Source organism: Ceratotherium simum, chromosome X (genome assembly GCF_057802395.1).
Source record: "Ceratotherium simum simum isolate JZ-2026a chromosome X, ASM5780239v1, whole genome shotgun sequence".
In the NCBI taxonomy this organism is placed as follows: domain Eukaryota; kingdom Metazoa; phylum Chordata; class Mammalia; order Perissodactyla; family Rhinocerotidae; genus Ceratotherium; species Ceratotherium simum.
In genome coordinates, this window is record NC_141940.1 from 95,639,522 (window position 1) to 95,660,842 (window position 21,321).

At 40.3% G+C, this 21,321-nt stretch overlaps 1 protein-coding gene across 2 annotated transcripts; it reads right to left on the minus strand.

Moving 5' to 3' along the window:
• Nucleotides 1–4,970: 4,970 nt before the first annotated feature.
• Nucleotides 4,971–20,467, minus strand: DDX3X (DEAD-box helicase 3 X-linked). Of its 2 annotated transcripts, none has more exons than XM_014791055.2 (17): nucleotides 20,300–20,467; nucleotides 17,312–17,369; nucleotides 15,706–15,753; nucleotides 13,701–13,833; nucleotides 12,566–12,724; nucleotides 12,389–12,488; nucleotides 11,813–11,948; nucleotides 10,805–10,890; nucleotides 10,505–10,603; nucleotides 10,241–10,401; nucleotides 9,685–9,829; nucleotides 9,461–9,605; nucleotides 9,078–9,259; nucleotides 8,869–8,986; nucleotides 8,425–8,578; nucleotides 7,753–7,886; nucleotides 4,971–7,542 (listed from the first exon to the last, which is right to left on the minus strand). In XM_014791055.2, the coding sequence occupies exons 1-17, from the start codon at nucleotides 20,342–20,344 to the stop codon at nucleotides 7,463–7,465; spliced, it is 1,983 nt and encodes a 660-aa protein (XP_014646541.1). In that variant the 5' UTR covers nucleotides 20,345–20,467; the 3' UTR covers nucleotides 4,971–7,462. The 2 variants fall into 2 exon arrangements, with proteins under 2 accessions (XP_014646541.1, XP_014646540.1); XM_014791054.2 differs by having other exon boundaries at nucleotides 7,753–7,889; nucleotides 20,300–20,464.
• Between the last annotated feature and the right edge of the window lie 854 nt (nucleotides 20,468–21,321).

Consider the following 21,321-nt stretch of genomic DNA (forward strand, 5'->3'; position numbering starts at 1 on the left):
GATCTCTCGTGCATTGCTGGTGGGAATGTAAAATGGTACAGCCACTCCAGAAAATGGTTTGGCAGGTTCTTAAACTAAACTTATACTTACCATATGATCCAGCAATTGCACTCCTGGGCACTTATGCCAGAAAAATGACAACTTAGGTCTACACAAAAACCTGTACACGAATGTTCATAGAAGCTTTAATTTGTAATAGTCAAAAACTGGAAACAAGCCAAATGTCCTTCAATGGCTGAATGTATAAACAAACTTATGGAACATCCATAGTACTCAGCAATAAAAAGGAACAAACTATTTGCAACAACTTGGACGGCTCTCAAGGACGTTATGCTGAGTGACAAAAAGCCAACCTCAAAAGGTCACATACGGCACAATTCCATTTATGCTAACAATTTTGAAATGACATTTTAGAGAGGGAAAACAGACTAGTGGTTGCCAGGGGTTAGTGACAGGGTGGGAGGCAGGAAGGGGGGCAGGTGTGACTATAAAGAGGTGGCACTAGGAAGATCTTGGTGATGATGGAACAGTTCTGTGGAGGTGGTTACACAAATCAACACATGATAAAACTGCATAGAACCACACACACGAGTACATATAAAACTGGTGAAATCTGAATAATGTCTGTGGATTGTACCAATGTCAATTTCCTGGTTTTAATGTTGTATATAGTTATGCCAGATGTTACCATCAGGGGAAACTGGGCGAAGGGTACACAGGACACTCTGTACTATTTTCGCAACTTCCTATGAATCTATAATCATTCCAAACTGAAAAATTAAAAAACCTAAGTTTTATTAGAAAACATATTCTAATTGTATAAAATTGGTTCAGTACAGGAAAGTATGAAGCAGCAGAAAATCTTTAAATTTCAACCAGAAGCAAGAACTGTCACTATTTTTTTTTTTTTTTTTTTGGTGAGGAAGATCAGCCCTGAGCTAACATCCATGCTAATCCTCCTCTTTTTGGCTGAGGAAGACTGGCTCTGAGCTAACATCTATTGCCAATCCTCCTCCTTTTTTTCCCCAAAGCCCCAGTAGATAGTTGTATGTCATAGTTGCACATCCTTCTAGTTGCTGTATGTGGGACGCGGCCTCAGCATGGCCGGAGCAGCAGTGCATCGGTGAGCGCCCGGGATCCGAACCCGGGGCCGCCAGTAGTGGGGCGCGAGCACTTAACCGCTAAGCCAGGGGGCCGGCCCCTAACTGTCACTATTTTAGCAGATTTCCTTCCACTCTATGTATTTTCAAAATAGTTGAGATCATTCTGCACACTCGAATTGTAACCCACTCTTTCCTCCACCCATTAGAGCAATTATTTTCTCCACATCGCCAGTAATTGTAAATGACAGCTTGGTATTGAGTACAATATATAAAATTACTTTAAAGTTAATTTAGCTTCAATTCTAGTTAGAAGGAACAGGGTGAACAAAAATTAAGGCAGAGGCAGACAGTGCAGGATGCGTCTGGACAATAGCATCGTATTCGGCTACAGTATAAGGTATGGGAAATAAATTAAAAGCTGCAAAGTTAAACTAGTACCACACCACTGGGGCCACTTAATAGAATGCCATTAATTTGGTTGTACTATCTACTATAACTTGAAATAAGAGATGCTTCTGCTATGAAGTACCTGAAGCATGATATTGGCAATTGGAAGTTTTGGAACAGATGATAAAGGATAGAGAACAGTGGACTCCATACCTAAGTTTGCTGCATCGAAATTACCCAGAGAGTTTCAGGAATAAAAACAAAAGCGAAAAAGCAAAGATCCCTGGGTGAACCCGAGATTGACTTTATCAGGCGAGTTGCCCTAGAATCATTTCCCAGGTACTTCTGTTGCAACCCAGTTGGGGAACGACAAAAGAAAAACTAGGTTCCAAGAGGGCAAGGACTACATCTGAATTCATCGCTACATTCCCCAGTGCCCAATACCCAGCAGACCTCAAACCAGTTTTTGAATGAGCCCTAAATCAACCTTTGCCTCGCAAATGTCTGCCAAATAACCCACTAGATCCTATCAGGTGACTCTATTGGAGTGGAGGTTCAGAGACCATTCAACTGATGTCAGGTGAATGAGATGGGCTGTTGAAAATCTAGGCGAGTGTGGAGTGCACTCACGCTAGAACAAGAGTGGAAAAAGAGGTGCACCACGAATGAGGATTTCCAGGCAAAGACAGAAGAGAGGCATTTTTACTCTAACTCTTTAAAAATGGCATCTTAAGTGTAACAAGGAAAACAGAAACACTCCCAAATTATAAACTATGACTAAACCATGACTGCTAAACACAATAAAATCAGAACTGAAACTGGACGTACATCCACAGAAAACCTTAGTCAGAATATAGACATGTGTCGCAGTACCGCCCACCTAATGATCCTTTGAAGAGGGGGAAGGAAGTTATGGATGCGGTTGGGTCCCCAGAGGATAGAGGAGATAGCATCACTACTTCATTTTTATTGCCCAACAGTATACCATCCTATGTAGATACATTGTTTACCCAGCCATCAGTTGATTGGCATTGGGTTGTTTCCACTTTTTGGTTACTGTGAATAATACTATGAACATTCACACACAAACCTAAGCTGTAGACTTGTTTTCCTTTCTCATGGGTAGAATTCTCCCAGGGGTAAAATCGCTGAGTCATATGGTAATTCTATGTTTAACTTTTGTTTTGAGATATCTCCTCCTCTTAAAGTAAACGTGTTGATCTGTTTTATGATGTTTTCTCCCACAATAAACATGTTCCCGGGTCACAAAATATTCTTCCACAATATAAACATAGTGCTCTGTGTCAAAATAATCTTATTTCCAGAATTATTCTAAAGACAACTCAGTCAGATGGAGGCAGAGAAAACTCAGAAAAAAGAATCAACAATGAAAATGAGGAAAGAAATAGAAAATACTCACTATATAAAGCCTCATTAGAAACAAGAGACTAGGGCCAGCCCTGTGGTGTAGCGGTTAAGTGCGCGCGCTCCGCTGCTGGTGACCTGGGTTCGGATCCCGGGCGCGCACCGATGCACCGCTTGTCAGGCCATGCTGAGGTGGTGTCCCATATAAAGGAGGAAGATCAGCACGGATATTAGCCCAGGGCCAGACCTCCTCAGCAAAAAGAGGAGGATTGGCATGGATGTTAGCTCAGGGCTGATCTTCCTCACAAAAAAAAAAAAAAAAAAGTGACTAAACAAGTTGAAAAACAGATCACAAACTGACCAGAGGACAGAGGACAAGATCTGAAGCAACGCAAGTTTAAACATACCCAGAATCATGTACAATGAGAGCAGAATGGAAAAGAAAAAGCCCTCCAAACCAGATACTCGTAAAACTTTCAAAGTCCTGTAACTGCAGTGAATGAAACCTCTGCGTTCCGGTGGCGAGGGGGGTAAGACCACTGTCATCACTCAGAGATCTTAGCTACTGAGCTTCAAAGAGCAAGCCTGTGACCATTCAACCAGGTCACTTAAGAGCATAAGGCAAGATAAAAAGTCACCCATAATAGACAAAAAATTTATATTATTTCAGACATTGGACATTTTCAAACATGCTCCAAGTCATTTTTGAAAAAAAAGTCACCTAGTGTTGAAATTCATCTAAGAGATGGGAAGAACAAACCCGGGAGACTAACGGTGGGGGAAAGAGTGACGACAGCATGTAAGTATATACATATATCATTTAAACTACAGAAATTAATAGTGTGTAAATAAACTCAGGTTATCATCATCTTAACTCTGCTTGACTAGAAATAACCTCAATTAAGAATTTAGGCAGTTGCCCCAGAGCAGATATCTTGTGTTCCCTCTTCTCATAAATTACGTAAAAGGGACCTTGAACCACCCTTGGAACCAAATTTCACTATTTGAATCACCTTCAGCCATTGACTATCTTTTCAGTCTATCCTACCACCACCTCTTTCCCACTTGCCTCACTCAACTACCTTCCTCTTTCCTATCTCCACAATCAATAGAGTGTAGTAGCTTCAGAATTCTGCCCTTAGTCTTGCTGCCAAGTATTTCCTTACAACGCCAAAAAACCGTTCTTAATCATACTGCGAACCTAGAACTCAAAGTGAAACAAAGGCTGAGTGTGTGTACTTTCACTAGGTTGAACCTTATCAAATTGCCAATATTTGACTTTTTTTGGTGAGGAAGGTTGGCCCTGAGCTAACACCTGTTGCCAATCTTCCTCTTTTTGCTTGAGGAAGAGTGGCCCCAAGCTAACAATCTGAGCCCAACTTCCTCTATTTTGTACGTGAGGTGCCGCCACAGCATAGCTCGCTGAGTGTAGTCCCGTGCCCGGGATCCGAACCTGCAAACCCTGGCCACCAAAGCAGAGTGCGCCAAACTTAAAAGACTATGCCACGGGGCCGGCCCCAACTTTTGAGCATTTTTTACCCCAATTAGAGAATAGCCATTTCTTATGGTTCAACCTAATTTCTTAGAAGTCATCTATTCAGCTATGGCTGTTAACTGGCAGCAGCTGCCTGCAGTGTGTGGTAATAATGGATGTCAGCAAATAAAAGTGAAGGTGGAGGGAGTGCCCATGCCAACTCTATCACCCTGACCCCAATACATTCTTGATCCCTAGATGCTTACCATCACTTAATTGGTGGATTACTAGTACACTTAACTTTTACCCAATTCATTCTTCCACTGTTCAAAACAACCGATTCCCACTCATATTAAGCTGCTTCAGGTACAAACCAATTTCTTATACACGCCGTACATCAATAAGGACACCTTTTCGATTCCCATCTATTACAAAAATCCTTTTTTTCACTGTACTCCAAACTAACATCTTCATCTTTTATTACAAATACTTATGGAACTAGAGTAATTTTGTCTCCAAGAGGCAGCTCAAAATTAGCACTGGACGACAACCAAAAAAAATTACGTCTTACAATTCTTCAGGCAAGAGCACAACTTTATTTTCACCTCTAATAATAAACCACAATTGACAACAACAAAGGAGACTGTGCAGTTCAACTTTTTATTTTAATAAAATCAGAATATGCACAGCACATGCAGTGCTAGCATCTAAACTAATACAATAAGCAATTACTAAAGCTACAGTGACTTGAGGTTCAATCTTTACATTCAGCAAGTTTAAATCCATTCTTATGTGATTTTTGAAACCTTATTAACTGAAAATATTGCTTGCTGATAAAACTTGCTCAAATGCTATCGCTGAATGTACAAGTCACTGATTATGCCAATACAACAAAGATAACCACATGTTTGAGGATTGCAATGTGCCAGACATTCACTGAAAAAAAAAATACACACAACTAAACAAAACTCACGCAACAAACATCTGAGAATCTGGACACTTCATATCAGTGTTTTGAAGTGTTTCATTAATATCTTAAGACAAGTGTATCAAAACCTTGGCATGATTTAATTTAAAGTCGCCAATTTTGTTTTTACTAACATCAGAAAGTTATGGCTATACTGCCAATGCCGGGTCTGCTTAATTTGACTTAAGAGTTTAATATGACTTAACATTAAAAGCTCACACTACCCCGAAATATATAATTTCACGCATACGGTGACATTCAACATTCAAGTGCCAGTGTTTTTGTACTGTCTTTTGGTCAAGTTTCTTTAAACTTTCAAAGAATCACTTTTAGGCTTACAAAAATAAATATTTGTCAAAATGTTCAATAAATATTACATAAAACTAGCAGCAAAAAGTATCTAGAAATCTGTCGTGTGCAAATAGTTTTCTTCCCAACTATCATTCCCATGGTCCCAAATAAATTTTAGAATCTAGTCCCATCCCCTTCCTAGACAAGCTGCGTTCAACAATCTCCAAGAGACAAAATAAGATTGGAAGTTTAAGGACACGCACACAAGACATATATATAAAATTCTCTGAATGTGCAATAAAAGAAGTACTTTGTAAAAAGTTATGGGCAAAATGTACAAGGGCCTAAACCTAGACTAATTGAAATAGCACCATAACAAATGACCTCAATACTGTCAAGTGCACCTACTTAATAAAAGTTTAGAACAAGGCACAATACACTTGAAAATCTATTGCACTTTAGGAAATTTTTGCCGTCTTCCTATGCCACTGTAAAAAGATTGAGCGTTTTGATCACCTCATTCTGGCCACAAAATTAGCACAGAATTCAAAGTGGCAGAGGCATTTTAGTGGTGGACAATGCTCATCTTTGGCCAGATTTAGCATAAACAGACTATAAATACAATGGAAACCTATGCAACTAAAACTGACTAAAACTGCACTGTATAGCAGAATTGACACCTTGTGCAGTTATGTACATATTTCCAACCTGTGTGATCTCAAAGATTTCAGTTTGTTACTCTTCTGGAGCCATTTTACAAAGTCTATAGTAAGCCAGTTTAACATCTCAACGCAGCTTGAACAGAGTATGTGAATCGGCATTTAAAATAAAGCCTGCTGCATTAATTCTTCCTGTTCATACCCTCTTGACCAAAAAACATCAACACTAGCATGCGTTATTAGACCAAAAATCATCCAGGGCCCTAATGAGGGCTGGTCATTGCTGTGGTCAGCCATTCTACCATTTCAATTTCATTTATGGCAGGCATTTAAAAAGTCTAAGTAGATGAATTCTCCTAAAAACCTATTTCAAGTTATCAGACCTTTAAACTTTCCCTGTAATAGTATGCCCACATTTGGCTAGCTCATAATTAATGATCTGCCTAAACATTGAAAGAGGAATTGCTGTATTTACTTGCATTAACTTTGAAAACAGTGCTTTGAATGTATGCATGTATTCATACATCACCTCATCATGACTGGAATGGCTTGTTTAAAGACTATCAGGTTCTAAATACCTATCCAGGATAGAGTGAGCAAATCAGAACTTTAACTTAATACAGTTTGCCACATTAGAAACTAATTCCATTAATATGCTTCAAGACGTTTGTTTGTTTTCCCCCGATCTGCAAGTATCAAAAAGCCCTAATGCAGGCTACCGCATAAGTTTTTTCCTTATAATATTTATGGATGAATCGATGATTCCTGTTAAGTTGTATCACACCTGTGTGCCAAGGTTTGATTTTAGCCCAAGTTCAGTAAATTTATTTTGTCAAAACAATTGATATCTTGAGCATTACTGAGCCAACAGGACATCAAAATAAAAAGTTGTCTAAAGTTAAAGGCACAGTACATTAACAAACAAATGATCCTCAGTCACAAAATTATAAATGCAGTTTGGGACGGGGGTTGGTGGGAGGGGAGTTAATCCAAACTACAGCAATGAAGTCTTCAAACCACCTTCCGAACAGGGCTGCTGATTGTTCCTTTCATCTCTTCATGTGACCTTGAGCTCCCTTAAAAAAAAAATTTCAGTGGAGAATCACAGCTGGTAATGTACTGCGAGTTCTTGAAGCTACACAAGGTATAGTCTGGCTAAGTTACATGTGGTTTCCATATTAGCTTGTTTGGCAGGGTGACCTACTGCAAGGCAGGTTCAGTTACCCCACCAGTCAACCCCCTGGGAGTTATAATTTCCTCCATATCCATCACTGTTGTAAAAGCCTCCGTAGCCACCTAATGGAGAGATTTAAAAAAGAGAAATTAAGTCAGTCATCTACTGGTTAAATACAATCTTTCCCTTCTTTAAGTACTCTGACATAAAATTATGAAAAACGAGCTACAGGGCCGAATTTCCTCAATGCTTCTAATTATGCTTCGAAAAACATAAAAAGACTAAAAGGAAAAAACCTTTCCCAAAGATATGAGGTTAAAAACTAACATTACCTCCACCAAACCCTCTGCTGCCGTGGCCACCTCCACCACTGCGGCTGCTGCCTGCACGGCTGCTGCTGAAGCTGGAACTGCTGGCACCACTACTTTGTCGATAGTCTCTGGCACCAAATCCTCCACTGAATCTACTACTACAAGGATAAAAAGTGTGTTGGTTCACATGAAGATAGAAGTTCACTAAATAACCCAGAACTTTTTTTTTTTTTTTTTTTTTTGGTGATGAAGATTGGCCCTGAGCTAACATCTGTGCCAATGTTCCTCTATTTTTTATATGTGGGACGCCGCCACACCATGGCTTGATGAGCTGTGTGTAGGTCCACGGCCGAGATCCCAACCCGTGAACCCCAAGCCGCTAAAGCAGAGCACACGAACTTAACCGCTATGCCACAGGGCCAGCCCCCCAGTTCTTGTTAATACTTCCCAATGACCAATTTCTGATTTTTCAATACCAACAGCTCCTCATTCAGCCCTATTTTCCCTCATAGTGATTTTAAAGGCCTTAGCTGCGAAAGGCTGACACTAACTTAGTGTCGCCCTTTCTAATAACACCCCTTACCCAAAGGATCTAGATAGCCTAAGAAAATTAAGCTTGTTAAACTAAATACCTGAAAAGTTAACCTCGGACATGACACCCATCCCCCTCATTATATACCATCTGTACCTCACCTCTTTGATCGTCCACGACTGCTACCCTTGTAGTGGTGTTCATAAGCCATATTTTCTAACCAAGATGGCACTTCTTGTTTAGCTTCAACAAGAAGATCCAACAAATCCTTGGTAATATTTATGTTCCTCTCATTAAAGAATGAGGTGGCAAGACCTAAAACAGTTCCAAAAAGTACATAAATTAAGATCATCCATAAAGTAGCATAGTATTACTTTCCTATGTAGAATATTAAGTAGAATACTAAAATTACAAGTTGATATTTAACCAACTCAAAGTTCTTTGAACAAAACCTGACCTTTCTGTCACTTCTATTGCTGAGATATATTTTAACTGCATCCCTTGGAAACAGGAGTTCTTATACTTAAGATCCTAAAAAGTTCTTTGCTGCACGCATCACACTGAAAAACAGAAACAACCAGACCATCAAGTAACCAAACACTTACCAAGGTTTCCTACACGTCCTGTTCGGCCAATGCGATGTACATATTCTTCAATATCACTTGGCAAGTCAAAATTGATAACATGTTTCACATTTGAAATGTCCAGTCCTCTTGCTGCTACCTGGAAGATAACTTTTGTTATATATGGCCCACTTAAAAGAAAGCCACTAGTTGAACATGCTGAACTTAAAACAAGATTATATTATACATACTGCTGTAGCCACTAGAATTGGGCTTTTTCCTGAGCGGAACTGGTGAAGGGCCTCTTCTCTATCTCTCTGAGATCGGTCTCCATGGATACTGGTACAAGCATATCCTTCATGGTATAAGAAATCCTCCAGAGAATCTGCACCCTTTTTGGTCTCCACAAACACTAAGGTCAGTGAATCCTTGCCTGAATTTGAAAAGTTATAAGGTTTTTGTTACTAATAATGACTTAGTTCTCTTTGCACTTAGTAAACATGCAAATAGAGGCAATTAAATAGACCATTTTAACAGAATGTTTTGAATGGGGAGGAAAAGCAATAAACGTGATCCAAACGGATTCTCATTACCTAAGCCATCAAAGTGATGCTAAAATTATTTGTAATTTTACCTGTCGCATTTAGAAGGTCAAGCAGAAATGACCGTTTGTCTGACTCTTCCACCCAAACTACTTTCTGTGTGATATTCTCAGAGGTAGAACCAACTCTTCCTACAGCCAAAAAGATGTATTCATCCAAGAAATCACGAGCAAGCATCTGAAAGAAAAAAAAATTTTACTGTCTACTGAGATAAACAAATTCCTAAGTAAATAAAATTTGCAGCATCAAATAATACCTGTATTTCCTTAGGGAAAGTAGCACTAAACATCATAGTGTGGCGAACTCCCTTTGGTGGCATAGTATCTTGTTCAACTATTCTACGTATCTGAGGTTCAAATCCCATATCCAACATCCGATCAGCTTCATCCAACACCAAATATCTGTCATGAAAAAATTCAGTTTAGAATGTGAGAAGAAAAGCTGGTTTTAGTACAGCTGTATCTAATAAGTATAACTATATATTCATTCAAGTAGTTAAATTCCTCATGTCACAAGATCTGACCCACGTAAATGAGACAGCGCAGGATTTTTCCACTAGATAAACCATCCAAGATCACACAGCCAAATTAGCTCTTACTACTTGACACGGTCCCACAGTCTGGTCATCCTCAGCCTCTACTAAAATGTCACTGATTTTTCAACATTAGAATTACAATGAGCAAACTTTTTATAAAAGTTAGGAGACTAAAATAAATCACTTCTCAATCTTAAAATTTAAACAATGCTAATAAGTACCATAAAATTAATGGCTAATAGTTTTTAAAATTTCATACACTTAAAAATTAACATACTTGCAGAAGTCTAATCCAATCTTTCCTCTTTCCATCATATCCACGAGACGTCCTGGAGTGGCTACTAACAAGTGGCATCCACGTTCTAAGTCTCGAATCTGCTGACCAATATCAGCACCACCATAAACCACACAAGGACGAACTCTAGATCGGTATGAAAACTATAAGCAAAGAAAGTTTATCAACTCCAAGGCAGATTTTTACATGGTCATAAAATATTTCATTAGAATCAAAAACACAATAATCACTGAAATGTATACTTACTTTCCTGGCTTCCTCGTAGATCTGTACTGCCAGTTCTCTAGTTGGTGCTAATACCAAGGAGATTGGGTATTGTTTGCGGCGCCCGTACCTTCCATTTTCCTAAGAAATGATTTATAAGTTAAACTCTTAACATCTCTTTTTAAAGGTTCATTACAACATAATTCCATTCTGTAATTGACAGATTACACTTGAAAACTTTTTCGTTAAATAAACAGAAGTCTTACTGACATTTAGACAGCTCTTTCAACAACTACCTACAAAGTTCTACAATAATTTCCCACTTTATAAAGAAATATTTACCTTCATGGCCCTCAAAGCCTCGCCTGGACCATCTGAATAAATCTGACTCAAGATGGGCAAGAGAAATGCTGCAGTTTTTCCAGACCCTGTTTTTAAGAGAAAGCATATTCATTCAACCACAGAAACACCTACTTATTACTTTTCAATAAATAATACCAAAAAGTAACTTCTTTGATCCATCTGTAACAGGAGTCAGCAAAGTAAGGCCCAGCCCATTTATCTTTGGAAATAAAGCTCTACTGGAATACAGCCATGCCCAGTAATATTGTCCATGGATGCCTTCACACTAACAAGCACAGCTGAGTAGCTGCAAGAAACCACGTGGCCCATAAAACCAGAAATGTTTATTTTGTTGCTTTACAAAAAAAAGTATAACAAACTCTGATCAATAACAATGTAATATTCACATCTTTGCATTTTGTGTTTATAAAGAGCAGGAATTCTGCCTCAAAAGTTTTGTCAATTTCAATTTCTAACACTTCCTTGTAGGTATTTTTAATGGGGGAAAATTCTGCCATCCTCTTTCCAACTGGTCAAACTCACACCGATACAGTAAAGCTCGTACTCAATTCAGAGGCTTTAACTATACCCATTCCCGAAAGATGGGAGGTGCTACTATATCCAAGGAGGCACCTTTTCCTTAGCCACATTCCTATGGACTACAGGCTATTCCCTAATCTTGTCCTTCTTATTCCAGATACAATGATGTTATAGCACTAACTTTCCCACCATTGCAATCACAATAATCTATCCCTGTTGCAGCCATATCAGGCTAATGACTTTCTACAGGATACTCCAAGATGCCCTAATGAAAACACTAGAAGTAATACAGGATCCAAAGGTCTAAGACAAAAAGAGATACCACCCAGCTACTCCTTATCTATATCAAAGTATACCAGTCAGGCTACATTTAGGACTCAAGCCGCCCCATGAAACATAGATACTCCGTGAGAGCAAGCCCAGTTAAGGTATTCTTGACAATTTTTTACTTTTATCAAGTGAGCTTACCTGTTTGGGCACAAGCCATCAAGTCTCTTTTCTCTTTGATAATAGGAATAGCATGCTTTTGCACTGGTGTAGGGCGAGTATAACGAGTAAGCTCAATGTTCCCCATAATAATTTCTCCCATCTCAACATCACTGAACTGTCAAGAAAGTCAATGAGATTAAATAGCTAGGGATGCTATCTGAGCCATTTTTGTTTAATACTAGTACAATAACAGAAAAAAAACCAAGAGCCAATTTGTACTTTAGTTTACAGTTGCTTTACGTAAAAATTATGTTATATTTTGAGAAAAAACCAACCCCCTAGGCATAATCTACATCAAAGAAGTTTTAGGTTCTTCGTATGTTTAACCCACTTTCAATTTCAAATTATTAACAACGGTGACATTGAACTTATTCTCTCCTTTTCCACAAATCAATGAGGCAGGTTTTTAAAAGAACATTAAAGAATCGTTGAACATTAAAGAATCGTTAAGAGTAAGCATGGTCTATACATGCTTTTAGGAAGCCCATCTCATTTTCCTGTGCTGTGAAAACATTTACACTTCCCTGTCTCAAAAGATCAAGCAAAAATACTTACACTTTCAATGTGGGGAGGACAGTTGTTGCCTGTTGCCTCAACTGGAATGTCATCATATTTCTCAAAGTTAATCCCAGTGTTGCCTCCAGAAAAGAGTTCCCTAAAATCAAAAGACTGTTAAGTATTATACTAGCTAATAAGGCTTCACCACAATTCACATACATTTCAAAAACTTACTGTTCCAAGCGTTCACTTGGTGGGAGTGGTTTTGACCAATCATCTTCATCTGATTTGTCACACCAGCGACTATTTCCACCACGTTCATATTTGCCAAAGCCACTTCTGTCACCACGGCTGCCAATGCCGTCATAGTCACTCCGTCCACGATCATCAAACCTGAATAGCACAACCAACTAATCAGAATCATACCATTTAACCATTATCAGATTCCTACCACTACTCTAGAACTGTACCTGGAGAGAAGTTAAATTATTTGTTATGTCTAACTTCAAGGATGTCAACAGTCCAATTCTGGCTTACTCTTATTTGACAAATGAGGCCCTCTAATTAACCAGATCATATGTATCATTTATATAACTTTATTTCCTAAAATCAGTATCCTCCTTTATTTCTATAAAATTTTAAAGCCTACACAAGCCTCATACATGCTAAAATTAAGAATCAAGTCTTATCTATTTGAAATCAGCATATAACTTACACCTTTATTTCAAGTTCTCATCCAAATATATTTAGTGGTAGGGAAAAGAAGAAAACAGCACACCAAATATCAATTGTCCCGGTTATACTAGGATATCATTTAAAGGACAATTCACCTGTGTGACGGACTTTGGATAAAAGGTAGAAAATAATCCTTACCTGAATTAAGATGTTTTTAGAGTTTTAGGCCTGTTTGCGAAAAATCAGGACACACAGGACTAACCACAGCTATTAGGCGCATGAGGTCAGTTCACCACACTTGTGTAATCAAAAATATAAGGTGTTTAAAAATTGTCATATAGAATATCCACAAAATTCTCAACCAAATTAGGCCATTCACTAGATAAACTTACTCTTTTAAATAGAATATATAAAACTAGAGAAATATAAAAATAACTGATTTCACTATGCCAAAGGGCACATTCTTATCCTCATCTAATTTCTATGTAACAAGTTCAATTCAGTAAAGACCTCTTACAGCTAAGAAAATATGATTAAACAATGTTTAACATCCAAACAGGTGGTCTATTAAGGGAAAAAAAAATATCATGCTTAATGACCAGAGTACAAGGATGAGGACTTAGCAAATTAAAGACCATTCCTAAATTGCTATATTGTACACACACATAAGGGGATAAGCTAAGAAATCACTTACCTTCCCCTTGATCCACTTCCACGATCACTGAAGAAACTAGACTTCCCTCTTGAATCACTACGAGATCCAAAACTGCTGTATGCATCCTTATCTTTACTAGAACTCCACCCTGAACTGTCTTTATCATAGAATCCTTCAATAAAAAAAGCAGAAACCCATTTTATTGTATTGGTTAGAAACTGACAATATCCTGACTTGACTCCTATGTTTCTGAATTTGAAGTGCTCCACTGACTTTATCTTATCTCTGTGGACTGGAAGGACAATGGAAGTATTCCTATCACGGTACCAGAAGAGGCTCTTTACAGCTGGTTTACATCAGTACACAAAATTTTTTGTATCTTTAATTCTCTCCACTAGAAAATACTGTACACTAAAACCAAGCAATCTGATTAGTTTAACAACGTTCTGAATGAATACCATTTCTAAAAGGTCAATAACTTCGCCTGTAACACAATGATTATGGTATTGTTATATGACCATCACTATTTTATTTCCATTCTTTTTATAGGTGTGAATGAGTTTACTAGGAAACAGTTACCACCATTTCAATGTTTCTTAGGGGTGATAAGTCATTTAAAACATTCTTAGGAGTGTCATATTATTTGGTTTAATACAGTATTTCTTGGTTTCAATAGTAAAAAGTATAAAAACGGTGGTGCTTATACTGTTCATATGAAATATGTACTGTCAGATGAGAATCAGGAATACCCAGAAAAAAAGGAAAATCCTCATCCTTACACACTCTTCGTGTGGATAGGTTCCTAGAGTATAGCCATAAACATTCAGCAAGAGAGGATGACAAAGGTGTAAATTAGCCCAACAGGTAGAGAGTTTAACTAGCTTGAATGACACTTGATTAAACAGTCAGGGAGAGTTTGAGTTAATTAAGTTACTTTCCTTCTGTCTTATGCCTCTACTATTAACCAGCCACATGATCAACAGCCTTAGCTAGCAATAAAGAGTTGAGTAAGATTTCTAAGATCTCTTTCAACTCTAAAATCTCTGATCCATACTGCCTCTCCCCCTTTGATTCCTGTCTCTGCGAAAGGAAAAAGCACTCATTATACTTAGGGATCAATTCCAGCTATTACATTCTAAGGAAGAATGAGAACACTCATGATGATAAAGACAAACTCTACAGCAACTGAAAGAATGATATGATAACCAGGTGATCTGACAGAAACAACACCGATTCTATATCCATGCATTGCCAGGGACAGTGAAGCTAATAGAGACTACATATGCATATGGAGGAATGACAGCAAACCATGTGCTCCTGCGGACTCTCCTCCACTCTTTCAATTCCGCCACCTTAATGCCAGTCTCTTCCCTCCTCCTGACCTTTAAGCAGTATTCCTGACCTTCCCCTTTCCTCCAAATCTCAGATCACCTATTCTACAGAATATACAGCTCCCGAACAGTTGTCTCAAAATTTGAAACATCTACTAGTTTTCTATCACTACATTACAAACTAAATGGGAAAAGACCAGGTGTTGTGATACATTTTAGACAAAACCTTTCAAATGAAGCAGTTAAGGCAGGGAGGTGAAACCAAAGAATCACTCCCAACTTACCGGGAGCGTGCCCAATGCTATAACCTGTTAACTATCCCGCAATAACCCCACCTTCGTTTTGGCACCTCTGCAGGACAGAAATAACTGAGCTGTTATCACCATGCAGTTTGGTTTACACACGAGGGCGCCCACTCACCTTTCAAATTGAAATCATGCTGTGAATGATTACCAACACAGATTAAGCACAAGGATAGTGAAGTTGTACAAAACCATGCCCTTGGCCTCAGAATAGTTTGACATAGGAAATGCAGAATTTTAAACTGTGACATTAGATGAGTTTTTCCAAAGTCATTAAGTCCTAATATTTGAACCAGTTCTGACAGAAGCAGAGGAGAGCACAATGTTTAGACTTCCCAAGGTGCATTTTCCCTAGGGTCCAACTTTTAAATGCATCAAGAATTAAGTCTACAAATTGCTCAAAGGACTTACCTTTAGTAGCTTCTCTGTTCCTTAAGTGAGGAGGAATATAACGCCCTTCTAAAAGAAATAATATAAAGTGAAATGCTGAAAACTTTCAAGTTAAAACTTTTTACCAAAATTTGTGCTATTAAAAAATGGTCCTGGAAAAAAATTTTTCTTAATCTCTAACCTTCGAGTCTGACTACTTACTTGGAAATTGAAAGGAGAAAAAAATAAATCTACTTTTCTTTTAAATGGGTTACTGCTTTATAAGGAGAACTTTAAAGGGGGGGAGACAAGTTTGGCAAACAAAAATTTGACTTGGAACCTCAAGTTGAAATCCACAAATAAATAAATATATATAACTTGCCACTAGTGGTTAATTTAACACAATTTTTTAAAGGCCTGCTATGATTCCAGAGAAGTGTCATAAACAAAAACAGTTACAACATAAGTATTATTGTAATAACCTAAAAAAGACTACTATGTAATAAATCATGCAATCGGCCACTAACAGGTTTTTCTGTTTCTATCCTGCTAAGTTCTAAAACAAAGAATAAATATATATGGAAAAGCTGCAGAGGGGAAATGATTTCAAGGAATTGGGAGTTTTAACTTGGGGCTTGCTAAGTTTAAGGAAAGTCAACCGTTGTTGTGTATACAGGAAAAAAATACAGCCTAGACAACGGATAAGAAGCAAAAGCAAATAACGTATATCAAACCAAGTAAAGCAAAGTCAACTCGCTTAACTTTTCTTTTTCATTTATGGGTTGAATCAAATATTAAAGATTCCTATTAGGATGATCAATTCCTAGAAGATTCTTAGTGTGGCAAATAATGGTGAAATTTAAAACAAAAACCAAGTAACTTTGTGCCCAGTGGGGCCCTTTTTCCCTAACAATGAGGACATGTCCTTTACTATGTAACATATAGTGCTTGAAGAAATAGTGCTTTCAGATCCTACAGCCCGTAGCCATTTGTTTTTGTTAATTAGCCATTTGTTTTTGTTAATCGGTAAGCAGAGACCTGAGCTAAAGCAGGTCTACTGCCAAATAATAAACCACCAAAATCCCCTACACCTTAATACTAACCTCTAACAAGTCTCCCAAAAACCTTCGAAAAAAGTAAAATGAAATAAAACTTTCATATCTAACTTCTTTTCAAAACAATGATACGACTCAGCATTTAAAATCCTAACCACCACCCCAAGATTCAGTATGGCCTTGTTCTACCAAGTCTCATGTTCTTCATGGGAAATGGGTAGCTGTAAGCCAACGAAAACAAATGTTCCCTTTATTGAGTTTAATTCTGAAAGATTCACTCTAACGGGGATAGACACATCCCCATCACCTCTAAGCTGGGCTCGTGATTCATAACGGACATAAACTCTTCTAAAATATAATGTGTGTGTTGTAAAAGGTTTTTAATGATTGTTTTTACTCAAGAAAACTAGTCTTTTATTACCAAAAACTCACAACACTTTTGACTGATCACTAAGTACTACGTAATGCTGCCTACATAATTCTTTACGCAGTAAAAATTAGAGAGGAAATTCCTAAACTTTAAATAAGTCCATCTAAAGATTAAGATATTAAAAGCTCTAATATTCGGTAAATCCATAAAATGTTTTACTTACTGCTGGCTGTACTTCCTCCACTCTGATTATCTGAAGAGTTCAGGTCTAGGCCAGCAAACTAGAAAAGAATTAAATGGTTAGCAGCCTGTGTGCTGAAATATTACACTAAAAGAAAACTAGGCCCACCCTCTAGCATTTACTAGCACTAGTTGCCCTGCCTGCCTCACGGGGCTGATGTGAAACTCGTAATGAGAAATGTGACTAAGAATATGCTTTGAAGACTATGAAGTTCTAAGCCACTGCAAAACAGTACTACTGTATATACTGCAGAAGGCAGCACACCAAGACACTGGTGGTATCCAGTAGAAACTGGGTCCAAATTTAAGTCTTTCGTTCAAAATGAATTTTCCCTGTAATGTGTTCCATAGTAAAAGCTCAAGAAACTAAAATTATTTTAAAACATGAAATAAACAAAGGATCCATTTTAGCTCCACCCATATTTGACAAATGTTTCCAGTGCTACCACCTTTCTACTTGGAATTATTTTAAACCTACAGAGCACACCTGAAAAATGTCAAAACAAAATTTAATTGACCCTTTCTTAGTTCCTTTATCCCTAAATATTGCACAAGTACTTTTAACTGGGATAGCACTAACAACAATGAATATTATCGACCATTTACTGAGCACTATTGTTAAGCATAACCCTGTGAAGCAGGTACTTTTTATTCTCCCATTTTCACGATCGAGATAGTTTCAGAGAAGACTTTGGACATAAATGGCACTCAATTCTCTTAAGGAGTAGGACATTTTACTGCCTTTAATCTCCATTTCTACACACCCCCTTTGTAGCTCAAAGCCTCAACATTCTACAAAAAGGCCTGCTATCTTCATCGAATTCTTTAACGACTCAACAGAAACTACTTATAAGCAATAAAAGAAAAAAACTGTATGTGCCCAAAAAAATATGTTAAAAGCCACAAAAGCCAAAGTCACACAATACTGTTGCTACCTGTCTGCAAAGGTGATATGCTATACCCTAATGTAAGTCCTCCGTTAAAAGATCAAGATGATACTGGCAAATTGCAAGCATCACTGTAGTCACTGAAAATTGGAAGCAGATACTAAGTCTTAAAAAAAAAAACAAAAAAAATCAGTACGTTAAGACTTTAAAGCACCTCATTTCCATAATTTCTATTAGCAAAAATGCTGCAATGCTTTCTCTCCGCGATATTTATCTCAGACTGATACTTTAAAGCATAATAGAAACAAAAACTTTTTGCACTCGTTACAGTACAAGTTTTGTTATTAATTTTACACTTCGCAACAAGAACTAAAAGCAACTTTAAACGCTACTGTAAATTGTTAGGATTTACATTGTCTCGATTTTCTCAGTTGTGAACTTGCTTCCGGCTTAATTCTAACGACTCGGCATTATTTTTTCGAATTACATCGACTACACATTTAAATATGTTCATTCCTGCCTAGAATCTTAAAAACGGCACCACCTATACGGAAAACGTTAAAACTGAGGACAGCCTGTGCTCTTAATACATTGTCTATGTGCTCCATTCAAAATATGACGTGTCAGCAATTTGGAGGATTTAATATAACCGATACATTAATGGGGAAAAAAGCTCCCAAAGAAACAGATGGCTAAACTTCTAAAAATATATTAATCTATTGTCAATTAGTCTGTGTCACTAAACTTCATTCCAGGATTATTCTGGAGTTCGTGGTAGGAGAAGTTTACTTAAAGGCTCCAGGCACCCAGTGAAGAGCTCATCTGAAGCGTGGTGCCACTGTTGCAGAGGGATGCAGACTTCCTGCCACGGAAGCCCATAACCGCTCGTCTCTCAGATCCCATGTCCTCCTCTCCTCTACCCCCAAACCCTTAGAAGAGGGAATTGCGGATAAGACCCCAGACCCGGAGCCTCTTCAAAATTCTACTCTACAGGCAGCAACAATTCAACAACAAAACTGTTTATCTTCACCCAAGCCACATTCCGGGTTATTTTTCCTCCGGCCGATTCCTGGATTAAACGTCACTAACACAAGGACACTCATACAACCCGTGGTACCTCCCAACAACGCTTGGCCGTCAGCTAAATCGCCACACAATGACTACCAAAGAGGAAAGGGCCGCTCCAGGTCCCCAACCTCCCTGATGTCTCCCCGCCGCGTTCAACCACTATCTCTCGAGCCCAGCGCCACCGCACACGCAGCGGCCCTTTACTCCCTCCCCTCCCCCGCCCCCGAATCTTCTGCGTCACAAAACTTTCCACTCCGGAAACGCGGCCTCGCTGGCCACCGCACCGGGGCTGCGGAAACCGGGCTGGAGCGAAAAGGCCTGCGGAAGGAAGCCCGGGAGGAACAAGATGCCCATTCCATCCTCCTTTCCAGGCCCTCGCCGGCCCGGGGCCCGCTGGCCCGGCCTCTCCCGCTAGTGGGCCGCAGCGCCGCCCAGCCACCCAGCACTACACAAAGGAGGCCGCCGCCATTACCCCGAGTGAAGGCCACCCCCTGCACCGCCCCCTCCCACATTCCAGGGCCGCGTTCCATCACCCGCTCACACGCGGGCACACACAACCACGCCGCCGGGTCTCCCTGACAGAAATCCGGGCCGTGCGCGCATCAAGGGCCGAAGCCCTCGAGACCAAGAGTCCCCACCCGCGCACTGACGCGCCGCGTTCCCCCCACCACCCGTGGGTCACTAATCAGTCGAGGCTCGCGCGTGCGCGTCTCCGCGAGAGCGCGCGCACGCCCCCCCTCGCCGCCCGCCTGCGCACGCACACACAAAAGCCGCCATTGTGCTCGGCCTGGGGACAATACCGCGGGCCAAGCGGGGGTCCCGGTCCGAGCGACAGCCACAACTAACATTCCTACCACCTCCCCCTTCCTCCATAGCCCCGGGGCACTGACACTTGCCAGCCCGAGATATCCAGGAAATGGAACCTAAGGGTGCTAGTCAGCGCTGCGCCATAAGCCAGGTTAGGACAGGGAAGGGATTCATGCAGCAACCACCTCGGTAAGCTCCTCGCAGCTCACCTGCTGGTCCAGCCCGAGCGCATTTTCCACTGCCACATGACTCATCCCTGAAGAGTACCGAGAACTCGGAGTCTTCCGCTGCTGAGCGAGTGTGTTTGAGTCACCGCGAAGGCCCTCTCACGAGAGATCTGCGGCTCTAGAGCGCACGGCGCGGCCACGGATCTAATATACCCACTCGCAAGACTGCTACGTCAGCACGTAAGACGTGTGCCCTCCCTCTCACACTCGCACTCCTCCTGCCGCTGCGACTTCTGCCTAGCTACTGCACGCTCGTTTAGTCTTAACCTCGCGAGATTTCCCAGTCAGTCCCGTCCCCGCCCCGTCGTCCTACCTTGGAGCTCAGAGTGCTAAATCCTGTCCTAGTTTGCTTGAGCTTCACTCCCCCTGTACTCAGATGATACCCTAGCCTATGTTGGAGTTCTGGAGATCTCGCGAGAACTCGTCGTCCCCCTGCTTTCCGCCAGCCAGGAGGCCTTAAAATTTAATCTAGGCCTGTTTCCCCTTTCTTCCCCTATGCCCCCGTTTTCCCTGTTCCTTTCTTTCGAGCGCGCGCTCTCTCTCTTCTTTCTTTCTCAGCCTCCGGGGAGATGTCGTGAGATTTCTTTGAACTAATCAGCCCTCGCTCTTCCGCGGGCTGCCTCCCTGAAATCGGAGTTAGGCAAAAAAACGTCCGAAGGCGAGAGGACCGCGGGTCACGTGACCGCAGGTGTCGACCGCGGTGGCCATTTTGTGGAGCAGGAAACGGGCTTGAATAGAGTGTTCGGAATGGGGCGGGGGGTAGGGGGAAGGGGGAAGAGGAGGAAAGAGGGAGGAGAGGAGGAGGAAGGGCGGGATGGTGACCGGGATGGGGCTGGGGATGGGAGGGAAGTGGAGGGGAGCTGGCGGCGCGCGCTGGTGTCACACGCTTTACTGCGCCGTTGCCTAGGCAGCAGGGGCGCCGCCTGGGAACGCACTAGCCCCTCCTGTCTCACCCCGTGACGCGAGCGCGCTCCTGCGCGCGCGCGCCCGTCTCCGCGCTGAAG